We start from the raw sequence: 13,082 nt of genomic DNA, 5'->3' as shown, positions 1-13,082 counted from the left end.
GTCCCTACCTCTCTCTATATATCACTCTGTTCCTACCTCTCTATATATATCACTCTGTCCCTATCTCTCTATATATCACTCTGTCCCTACCTCTCTCTATAAATCACTCTGTCCCTACCTCTCTATATATATCACTCTGTCCCTCTCTCTCTCTATATATATCACTCTGTCCCTACCTCTCTCTATATATCACTCTGTCCCTACCTCTCTATATATATCACTCTGTCCCTACCTCTCTTTATATATCACTCTGTCCCTACCTCTCTCTATATATCACTCTGTTCCTACCTCTCTATATAACACTCTGTCCCTACCTCTCTATATATCACTCTGTCCCTACCTCTCTCTATATATCACCCTGTCCCTACCTCTCTCTATATATCACTCTGTCCCTACCTCTCTATATATATCACTCTGTCCCTCTCTCTCTATATATATATCACTCTGTCCCTACCTCTCTCTATATATCACTCTGTCCCTACCTCTCTATATATATCACTCTGTCCCTACCTCTCTCTATATATCACTCTGTCCCTACCTCTCTCTATATATCACTCTGTTCCTACCTCTCTATATATATCACTCTGTCCCTACCTCTCTATATATCACTCTGTCCCTACCTCTCTCTATATATCACTCTGTCCCTACCTCTCTCTCTATATCACTCTGTCCCTACCTCTCTCTATATATCACTCTGTCCCTACCTCTCTCTATATATCACTCTGTCCCTACCTCTCTCTATATATCACTCTGTCCCTACCTCTCTATATATATCACTCTGTCCCTCGCTCTCTATATATATCACTCTGTCCCTACCTCTCTCTATATATCACCCTGTCCCTACCTCTCTCTATATATCACTCTGTTCCTACCTCTCTATATAACACTCTGTCCCTACCTCTCTATATATCACTCTGTCCCTACCTCTCTCTATATATCACTCTGTCCCTACCTCTCTCTATATATCACTCTGTCCCTACCTCTCTATATATATCACTCTGTCCCTCTCTCTCTATATATATATCACTCTGTCCCTACCTCTCTCTATATATCACTCTGTCCCTACCTCTCTATATATATCACTCTGTCCCTCTCTCTCTATATATATATCACTCTGTCCCTACCTCTCTCTATATATCACTCTGTCCCTACCTCTCTATATATATCACTCTGTCCCTACCTCTCTCTATATATCACTCTGTCCCTACCTCTCTCTATATATCACTCTGTTCCTACCTCTCTATATAACACTCTGTCCCTACCTCTCTATATATCACTCTGTCCCTACCTCTCTCTATATATCACTCTGTCCCTACCTCTCTCTATATATCACTCTGTCCCTACCTCTCTATATATATCACTCTGTCCCTCTCTCTCTATATATATATATCACTCTGTCCCTACCTCTCTCTATATATCACTCTGTCCCTACCTCTCTATATATATCACTCTGTCCCTACCTCTCTCTATATATCACTCTGTCCCTACCTCTCTCTATATATCACTCTGTCCCTACCTCTCTCTATATTTCACTCTGTCCCTACCTCTCTATATATATCACTCTGTCCCTCTCTCTCTATATATATATCACTCTGTCCCTACCTCTCTCTATATATCACTCTGTCCCTACCTCTCTATATATCACTCTGTCCCTCTCTCTCTATATATATATCACTCTGTCCCTACCTCTCTCTATATATCACTCTGTCCCTACCTCTCTATATATATCACTCTGTCCCTACCTCTCTCTATATATCACTCTGTCCCTACCTCTCTCTATATATCACTCTGTTCCTACCTCTCTATATAACACTCTGTCCCTACCTCTCTATATATCACTCTGTCCCTACCTCTCTCTATATATCACTCTGTCCCTACCTCTCTCTATATATCACTCTGTCCCTACCTCTCTATATATATCACTCTGTCCCTCTCTCTCTATATATATATCACTCTGTCCCTACCTCTCTCTATATATCACTCTGTCCCTACCTCTCTATATGTATCACTCTGTCCCTACCTCTCACTCTCTCTGTTTCTCCCCATTACTCCTACCTCTCTCTATATATCACTCTGTCCCTACCTCTCTCTATATGTCACTCTGTCCCTACCTCTCACTCTCTCTCTGTTTCTCCCCATTACTCCTACCTCTCTCTATATATCCCTCTGTCCCTACCTCTCTCTATATATCACTCTGTCCCTACCTCTCTCTATATATCACTCTGTCCCTACCTCTCACTCTCTCTCTGTTTCTCCCCATTACTCCTACCTCTCTCTATATATCACTCTGTCCCTACCTCTCACTCTCTCTCTGTTTCTCCCCATTACTCCTACCTCTCTCTATATATCACTCTGTCCCTACCTCTCACTCTCTCTCTGTTTCTCCCCATTACTCCTACCTCTCTCTATATATCACTCTGTCCTTACCTCTCACTCTCTCTCTGTTTCTCCCCATTACTCCTACCTCTCTCTATATATCACTCTGTCCCTACCTCTCACTCTCTCTCTGTTTCTCCCCATTACTCCTACCTCTCTCTATATATCACTCTGTCCCTACCTCTCTCTATATATCACTCTGTCCCTACCTCTCTATATGTATCACTCTGTCCCTACCTCTCTATATATATCACTCTGTCCCTACCTCTCTCTATATATCACTCTGTCCCTACCTCTCTATATGTATCACTCTGTCCCTACCTCTCACTCTCTCTCTGTTTCTCCCCATTACTCCTACCTCTCTCTATATATCACTCTGTCCCTACCTCTCTCTATATATCACTCTGTTCCTACCTCTCTCTATATATCACTCTGTCACTACCTCTCTATATATATCACTCTGTCCCTACCTCTCTATATATATCACTCTGTCCCTATCTCTCTATATATATCACTCTGTCCCTACCTCTCTCTATATATCACTCTGTCCCTACCTCTCTCTATATATCACTCTGTCCCTACCTCTCTATATGTATCACTCTGTCCCTACCTCTCACTCTCTCTCTGTTTCTCCCCATTACTCCTACCTCTCTCTCTATATCACTCTGTCCCTACCTCTCTCTCTATATCACTCTGTCCCTACCTCTCTCTATATATCGCTCTGTCCCTACCTCTCTATATATATCACTCTGTCCCTACCTCTCTATATATATCACTCTGTCCCTACCTCTCACTCTCTCTCTGTTTCTCCCCATTACTCCTACCTCTCTATATATATCACTCTGTCCCTACCTCTCTATATATATCACTCTGTCCCTACCTCTCACTCTCTCTCTGTTTCTCCCCATTACTCCTACCTCTCTATATATATCAATCTGTCCCTACCTCTCACTCTCTCTCTGTTTCTCCCCATTACTCCTACCTCTCTCTCTATATCACTCTGTCCCTACCTCTCTCTATATATCACTCTGTCCCTACCTCTCACTCTCTCTCTGTTTCTCCCCATTACTCCTACCTCTCTCTATATATCACTCTGTCCCTACCTCTCACTCTATATCACTCTGTCCCTACCTCTCTCTATATATCACTCTGTCCCTACCTCTCTCTATATATCACTCTGTCCCTACCTCTCTATATATATCACTCTGTCCCTACCTCTCTCTATATATCACTCTGTCCCTACCTCTCACTCTCTCTCTGTTTCTCCCCATTACTCCTACCTCTCTCTATATATCACTCTGTCCCTACCTCTCACTCTCTCTCTGTTTCTCCCCATTACTCCTACCTCTCTCTATATATCACTCTGTCCCTACCTCTCTCTATATATCACTCTGTCCCTACCTCTCTATATGTATCACTCTGTCCCTACCTCTCTATATATATCACTCTGTCCCTACCTCTCTCTATATATCACTCTGTCCCTACCTCTCTATATGTATCACTCTGTCCCTACCTCTCACTCTCTCTCTGTTTCTCCCCATTACTCCTACCTCTCTCTATATATCACTCTGTCCCTACCTCTCTCTATATATCACTCTGTTCCTACCTCTCTCTATATATCACTCTGTCCCTACCTCTCTATATATATCACTCTGTCCCTACCTCTCTATATATATCACTCTGTCCCTATCTCTCTATATATATCACTCTGTCCCTACCTCTCTCTATATATCACTCTGTCCCTACCTCTCTCTATATATCACTCTGTCCCTACCTCTCTATATGTATCACTCTGTCCCTACCTCTCACTCTCTCTCTGTTTCTCCCCATTACTCCTACCTCTCTCTCTATATCACTCTGTCCCTACCTCTCTCTCTATATCACTCTGTCCCTACCTCTCTCTATATATCGCTCTGTCCCTACCTCTCTATATATATCACTCTGTCCCTACCTCTCTATATATATCACTCTGTCCCTACCTCTCACTCTCTCTCTGTTTCTCCCCATTACTCCTACATCTCTATATATATCACTCTGTCCCTACCTCTCTATATATATCACTCTGTCCCTACCTCTCACTCTCTCTCTGTTTCTCCCCATTACTCCTACCTCTCTCTATATATCACTCTGTCCCTACCTCTCTATATATATCACTCTGTCCCTACCTCTCTCTATATATCACTCTGTCCCTACCTCTCACTCTCTCTCTGTTTCTCCCCATTACTCCTACCTCTCTATATATATCACTCTGTCCCTACCTCTCTATATATATCACTCTGTCCTTACCTCTCACTCTCTCTCTGTTTCTCCCCATTACGCCTACCTCTCTATATATATCACTCTGTCCCTACCTCTCACTCTCTCTCTGTTTCTCCCCATTACTCCTACCTCTCTCTCTATATCACTCTGTCCCTACCTCTCTCTATATATCACTCTGTCCCTACCTCTCACTCTCTCTCTGTTTCTCCCCATTACTCCTACCTCTATCTATATATCACTCTGTCCCTACCTCTCACTCTATATCACTCTGTCCCTACCTCTCTCTATATCACTCTGTCCCTACCTCTCTCTATATATCACTCTGTCCATACCTCTCTCTATATATCACTCTCTCCCTACCTCTCTCTATATATCACTCTGTTCCTACCTCTCTATATATATCACTCTGTCCCTACCTCTCTATATATCACTCTGTCCCTACCTCTCTCTATATATCACTCTGTCCCTACCTCTCTATATATATCACTCTGTCCCTCTCTCTCTATATATATATATCACTCTGTCCCTACCTCTCTCTATATATCACTCTGTCCCTACCTCTCTATATATATCACTCTGTCCCTACCTCTCTCTATATATCACTCTGTCCCTACCTCTCTCTATATATCACTCTGTTCCTACCTCTCTATATAACACTCTGTCCCTACCTCTCTATATATCACTCTGTCCCTACCTCTCTCTATATATCACTCTGTCCCTACCTCTCTCTATATATCACTCTGTCCCTACCTCTCTATATATATCACTCTGTCCCTCTCTCTCTATATATATATCACTCTGTCCCTACCTCTCTCTATATATCACTCTGTCCCTACCTCTCTATATATATCACTCTGTCCCTACCTCTCTCTCTATATCACTCTGTCCCTACCTCTCTCTATATATCACTCTGTCCCTACCTCTCTCTATATATCACTCTGTCCCTACCTCTCTCTATATATCACTCTGTCCCTACCTCTCTATATATATCACTCTGTCCCTCTCTCTCTCTATATATCACTCTGTCCCTACCTCTCTCTATATATCACCCTGTCCCTACCTCTCTATATATATCACTCTGTCCCTACCTCTCTATATATATCACTCTGTCCCTACCTCTCTATATATATCACTCTGTCCCTCTCTCTCTCTATATATCACTCTGTCCCTACCTCTCTCTATATATCACCCTGTCCCTACATCTCTTTCTAATCCTCTGCCTGCTGTTTCTTGATATCAGGCAGAACCACCTGTGACTACAGCAGCTGACAAGTAGGTTGGAGGTGACAAGTAGGTTGGAGGTAACAGGTACGTCTGCTTGCTTGTGTGTGTGTATGTGTGTCTATTGCCATGCCAACCTGGGGAAGCTGGTACTATGGAGCGTATAACCCCAGGCTGACAGGGGCCCTGACAGTGTACCTGTTACAGAAACATAGAGACAGGATATAATACCTGACAAATCAGACAGAACAGACACGAGCTGTGTTCGAATACTCCTACTAACCATACTATTTGTGATGTGGATTGAGTATATGGTTTTCTTATTGGTCCTAGTATGGATATAGTTATGGTATGCCAAAAGTTCCAGGATGTCGTACTAAATTCGGCAAAATATGAAGTGTACACGCAGAGGACACTATTTCCGTACTTTAGGGCCCATAAAGCAATTCTTCAGGAAATGGGCGTGGCTTCACATCGTTTCCAAATTTGAAGAAAACAGCAGAAAACATTCAGCTGAAGTACAACGATACAAATTCGTTGCTTTAAAACTAACAATGAAAAATGTGAAGAAAATGTTGAGCAATGTAATAAAGTAATGACTTTTCAAATAAGTTACCTTTACACGTTATGTTGGCTGACAATTTGTTAGCAACGCTGTCCTTACCAACCACATAGCATATCATGATATATTATATTATTATTATTATATTATTATTATATTATAATATTATCATATATCATAACAGCAGTATGTACCGGTATGTTAACTTACTACCTAACGTTAGTTGGCTACTTATACATCAAACTTGCCAGTATAATAACTATCTGCTATCTAACTAACTACCCAACGTTTATAGACCTGATTATTCCCGTCATTCTTAGCTAAATGGTATAGTATAGTCGTATAGTATAGTCGTTGTGCTTTCTCAATGGACATTCGGGTGCTTTCGTAAATTCTCTCTGGCTATCTACTCCGATTTCAGAGCACTCTCGTCTGAGTGTCCCAGAGCGCAGAATAATGAATTTACAAGCGCTCAACACACGTTGAATATTGCCGGTGTCAGTAAGAATTAGCAAAAAAGTGTAATTATATTGTTACCAGCAGCACAGTTACAGTCACCAACGCTCTGGATAAAATGAAAACAGCCTAACTAGCTCTGCTAGGGTGAATAAAATGACCAGAGTGGTCTTATTTGTGCCTGGAAGTAGCTAGCAAGCTAGCCAACAATAGATTGGGTGCTTGACTGCAGTTGTAAGGTCAGAACGGTCAAATCAAACCAACTCCTCGGGCCAGAGCGTCCAGTGTGCGCTCTGAGAGTGAAACGCTTTGAATTTACAAACGGACAATCTGACAGCGCTCTGAATTTACAAACAGACAATCTGACAACATTCTGAATTTACAAACAGACAATCTGACAACGCTCTGAATTTACAAACAGACAATCTGACAGCGCTCTGAATTTACAAACGGACAATCTGACAACATTCTGAATTTACAAACAGACAATCTGACAACGCTCTGAATTTACAAACAGACAATCTGACAACATTCTGAATTTACAAACAGACAATCTGACAACGCTCTGAATTTACAAACAGACAATCTGACAACATTCTGAATTTACAAACAGACAATCTGACAACGCTCTGAATTTACAAACAGACAATCTGACAACATTCTGAATTTACAAACAGACAATCTGACAACATTCTGAATTTACAAACAGACAATCTGACAACATTCTGAATTTACAAACGGACAATCTGACAACATTCTGAATTTACAAACAGACAATCTGACAACATTCTGAATTTACAAACGGACAATCTGACAACGCTCTGAATTTACAAACAGACAATCTGACAACATTCTGAATTTACAAACAGACAATCTGACAACATTCTGAATTTACAAACAGACAATCTGACAACATTCTGAATTTCCAAATGGACAATCTGACAACATTCTGAATTTCCAAACAGACAATCTGACAGCGCTCTGAATTTACAAACAGACAATCTGACAACATTCTGAATTTACAAACGGACAATCTGACAACATTCTGAATTTACAAACAGACAATCTGACAACATTCTGAATTTACAAACAGACAATCTGACAACATTCTGAATTTACAAACAGACAATCTGACAACATTCTGAATTTACAAACAGACAATCTGACAACATTCTGAATTTACAAACAGACAATCTGACAACATTCTGAATTTCCAAACAGACAATCTGACAGCGCTCTGAATTTACAAATGGACAATCTGACAGCGCTCTGAATTTACAAATGGACAATCTGACAACGCTCTGAATTTACAAACAGACAATCTGACAACATTCTGAATTTCCAAACAGACAATCTGACAACATTCTGAATTTACAAACAGACAATCTGACAACATTCTGAATTTACAAACAGACAATCTGACAGCGCTCTGAATTTACAAACAGACAATCTGACAACATTCTGAATTTACAAACAGACAATCTGACAACATTCTGAATTTACAAACAGACAATCTGACAACATTCTGAATTTACAAACAGACAATCTGACAGCGCTCTGAATTTACAAACAGACAATCTGACAGCGCTCTGAATTTACAAACAGACAATCTGACAACATTCTGAATTTACAAGCACTGGCACTCCAGATCGAATTTAAGAACACACCCAAAAGTTGTAAAATATCTAACTAGTCATTTGTTATGCTAACTAGCTAGCAAGAGGTTGCATTGCAACAGCATCAACTTCCGGTAGACAGGCGAAGAGCTAGTACGCAAAACTGAAATGAAACTGTTAGTTTACAGTATACTAATATGAATTCATAGTATATAGTATGTACTCATTAAGTAAGTAGTATACAGTGTGTTAGTGTGGGTATTCAAACACAGCTCTGGCCTGATCAGAGATCAGAAGGAAGCAGGCTGATCAGGACAGAAACAGGCTGGCACACTCACAACCACTCTGATCAGGAACACACACACACACACACACACACACACACACACACACACACAACCACTCTGATCAGGAACAGGCACGCACACACACACCACACACACACACCTGCTGTGGTGACTGAATTCCCTCTGTGTAGAAATAGATAGTAGTCGTCCCATTACAACACACAGGAAGATTCCCTAAAGCACAATTTAACTGTTGGACCTCAGGTGGTGATGGGAAGATGGGACTGCAGCAGCCAAGGCTCAGCTGATTGACTTGCTGCTTACATGGTATGGAATTCACATAGACTGTGTTTGTGTGTGTGTGTGAGTGTGTGCGAGTGTGTGTGCATGTGTGTGCATGTGTGTGTGTGAGAGTGTGTGTGTGTGTGTGTGTGAGTGTGTGCGAGTGTGTGTGCATGTGTGTGTGTGTGAGAGTGTGTGTGTGTGTGAGAGAGAGTGTGTGTGTGTGTGTGAGCATGTGTGTGATAGTATGTGTGTGTGTGTGTGTGTGTGTGAGCATGTGTCTGTCTGTGTGTGTGTGTGTGTGTGTGTGTGTGTGTGTGTGTGTGTGTGTGTGTGTGTGTGTGTGTGTGTGTGTGTGTGTGTGTGTGTGTGTCTCTACTCACTGATCTCCAGCTAAGGTGCATCTTTTAGTGGGCAATACAGTGATGTTGAACTGAATCCGTGGAGTAGGTAGAGTACTGTACTACACTGATCTCCAGCTGTCTCTGGATACGTGGAGTAGGTAGAGTACTGTACTCACTGATCTCCAGCTGTCTCTGGATACGTGGAGTAGGTAGAGTACTGTACTCACTGATCTCCAGCTGTCTCTGGATACGTGTAGTAGGTAGAGTACTGTACTCACTGATCTCCAGCTGTCTCTGGATACATGTAGTAGGTAGAGTACTGTACTACACTGATCTCCAGCTGTCTCTGGATACGTGTAGTAGGTAGAGTACTGTACTCACTGATCTGCAGCTGTCTCTGGATACGTGGAGTAGGTAGAGTACTGTACTCACTTATCTCCAGCTGTCTCTGGATTCGTGTAGTAGGTAGAGTACTGTACTCACTGATCTCCAGCTGTCTCTGGATACGTGTAGTAGGTAGAGTACTGTACTACACTGATCTCCAGCTGTCTCTGGATACGTGGAGTAGGTAGAGTACTGTACTCACTGATCTCCAGCTGTCTCTGGATACGTGTAGTAGGTAGAGTACTGTACTACACTGATCTCCAGCTGTCTCTGGATATGTGTAGTAGGTAGAGTACTGTACTCACTGATCTCCAGCTGTCTCTGGATACGTGTAGTAGGTAGAGTACTGTACTCACTGATCTCCAGCTGTCTCTGGATATGTGTAGTAGGTAGAGTACTGTACTACACTGATCTCCAGCTGTCTCTGGATATGTGTAGTAGGTAGAGTACTGTACTCACTGATCTCCAGCTGTCTCTGGATACGTGGAGTAGGTAGAGTACTGTACTCACTGATCTCCAGCTGTCTCTGGATACGTGTAGTAGGTAGAGTACTGTACTCACTGATCTCCAGCTGTCTCTGAATACGTCCCTTGCAGCGCTCCCTGTAGTCTGACTGGGTGGCGTTGTACTCTGACATCACCTCCACAAACTTACGGGACAGAGTGGAGTGCTGTGGGAGACAGGGGAGAGACGGGGAGACAGGGGGGAGACAGGGAGACGGGAGAGAGACAGGAGGACGGGAGAGACGGGGAGACAGGGGGATGGGAGAGAGACAGGAGGACGGGAGAGACGAGGAGACAGGGGGATGGGAGAGAGACAGGGGGACGGGAGAGACGGGGGAGAGACGGGGAGACAGGGGGACGGGAGAGACAGGGGGATGCGAGAGACGGGGAGACAGGGGGACGGGAGAGACGGGGAGACAGGGGGACGGGAGAGACGGGGAAGAGACGGGGAGACAGGGGGACGGGAGAGACGGGGAGACAGGGGGATGGGAGAGAGACAGGGGGACGGGAGAGACGGGGAGACAGGGGGACGGGAGAGACGGGGAGACAGGGGGACGGGAGAGACGGGGAGACAGGGGGACGGGAGAGACGGGGAAGAGACGGGGAGACAGGGGGACGGGAGAGACGGGGAGCCGGGGGGATGGGAGAGAGACAGGGGGACGGGAGAGACGGGGAGACAGGGGGACGGGAGAGACGGGGAAGAGATGGGGAGACAGGGGGACGGGAGAGACGGGGAGACAGGGGGATGGGAGAGAGACAGGGGGACGGGAGAGACGGGGAGACAGGGGGACGGGAGAGACGGGGAAGAGACGGGGAGACAGGGGGACGGGAGAGACGGGGAGACAGGGGGATGGGAGAGAGACAGGGGGACGGGAGAGACGGGGAGACAGGGGGACGGGAGAGACGGGGAAGAGACGGGGAGACAGGGGGACGGGAGAGACGGGGAGACAGGGGGACGGGAGAGACGGGGAAGAGACGGGGAGACAGGGGGACGGGAGAGACGGGGAGACAGGGGGATGGGAGAGAGACAGGGGGACGGGAGAGACGGGGAGACAGGGGGACGGGAGAGACGGGGAAGAGACGGGGAGACAGGGGGACGGGAGAGACGGGGAGACAGGGGGATGGGAGAGAGACAGGGGGACGGGAGAGACGGGGAGACAGGGGAACGGGAGAGACGGGGAGACAGGGGAACGGGAGAGACGGGGAGACAGGGGGACGGGAGAGACAGGGGAGAGACGGGGAGACAGGGGGATGGGAGAGACGGGGAGACAGGAGAGAGACGGGGAGATAGGGGGATGGGAGAGAGACAGGGGGACGGGAGAGATGGGGAGACGGGGAGACAGGGGGACGGGAGAGACGGGGAGACAGGGGGACGGAAGAGACGGGGGAGAGACGGGGAGACAGGGGGACGGGAGAGACGGGGAGACGGGAGAGAGACGGGGAGACAGGGGGATGGGAGAGAGACAGGGGGACGGGAGATACAGGGGAGAAACAGGGGGACGGGAGAGAGGGAGAGACAGGGGGACGGGAGAGACGGGGGAGAGACAGGGGGACGGGAGATACAGGGGAGAAACAGGGGGACGGGAGATACAGGGGAGAGACAGGGGGACGGGAGAGAGGGAGAGACAGGGGGACGGGAGAGACGCAGGGAGACACAGGGGGACGGGAGAGACAGGGGGACGGGAGATACAGGGGAGAAACAGGGGGACGGGAGATACAGGAGAGATACAGGGGAACAGGAGATACAGGGGAGAGACAGGGGGACGGGAGATACAGGGGAGAAACAGGGGGATGGGAGATACAGGAGAGAGACAGGGGGACAGGAGATACAGGGGAGAAACAGGGGAGAGATGGGGAGATGGGAGAGATGTGGAGACAGGGGACGGGGGACAGGGGAGAGACAGGGGGACAGGAGATACAGGGGAGAGACAGGGGGACGGGAGAGACAGGGGGACGGGAGATACAGGGGAGAGACAGGGGGACGGGAGATACAGGGGAGAAACAGGGGAGAGATGGGGAGATGGGAGAGATGGGGAGATGGGGGACGGAGGACAGGGGAGAGACATGGGGAGGGGAGATACAGGGGAGAGACAGGGGGACGGGAGAGAGGGAGAGACAGGGGGACGGGAGAGACGGGGGAGAGACAGGGGGACGGGAGAGACAGGGGGACGGGAGATACAGGGGAGAAACAGGGGGACGGGAGATACAGGGGAGAAACAGGGGGACGGGAGATACAGGAGAGAGACAGGGGGACAGGAGATACAGGGGAGAAACAGGGGAGAGATGGGGAGATGGGAGAGATGGGGAGACGGGGGACGGAGGACAGGGGAGAGACAGGGGGACGGGACTTTCACTATTTGCACATCATTACAACACTGTATGAGACATTTGAAATGTCTTTATTATTTTGGAACTTCTGTGAGTGTAATGTTTACTGTTTAGTTATTATTGTTTATTTCACTTTATCTTATTATCTACTTGCTTGGCAATGTTAACACACAATATGTTTCTCATGTCAATAAAGTCCCTTGAATTGAATTGAATTGAGAGGAGGAGGCAGGGAGACAGGTCCATTAAGGTCATTGTCTCCTCTCTCCTGCCTCCTCTCTCCTGACTCCTCTCTCCTGACTCCTCTCTCCTGACTCCTCTCACCTGACTCCTCTCACCTGACTCCTCTCTCCTGTCTCCTCTCACCTTGCTCCTCACTCCTGACTCCTCTCTCCTGTCTCCTCTCTCCTGCCTCCTATTCCGCTCCCTCACACATCCTTACATCTCTACCACTGCACCCTCTC

The 13,082-nt window shown here is 46.2% G+C and overlaps 1 protein-coding gene across 3 annotated transcripts in view; it reads right to left on the bottom strand.

The window, feature by feature from the left end:
• Nucleotides 1-13,082, bottom strand: part of LOC139385891 (syntaxin-1A-like) — a 198,912-nt gene that overhangs the window by 45,819 nt on the left and 140,011 nt on the right. For all 3 annotated transcript variants that reach the window (XM_071131179.1, XM_071131178.1, XM_071131180.1), the window contains exon 6: nt 10,349-10,457. In XM_071131179.1, the coding sequence (XP_070987280.1) occupies nt 10,349-10,457 (109 nt within the window). The remainder of the gene's footprint in view (nt 1-10,348; nt 10,458-13,082) is intronic.

Source organism: Oncorhynchus clarkii, chromosome 27, assembly GCF_045791955.1.
Source record: "Oncorhynchus clarkii lewisi isolate Uvic-CL-2024 chromosome 27, UVic_Ocla_1.0, whole genome shotgun sequence".
NCBI classification, from domain to species: Eukaryota; Metazoa; Chordata; class Actinopteri; order Salmoniformes; family Salmonidae; genus Oncorhynchus; species Oncorhynchus clarkii.
The sequence above is the reverse complement of the archived record's forward strand: the minus strand, read 5'-3'. Positions and strand labels throughout refer to the sequence as shown.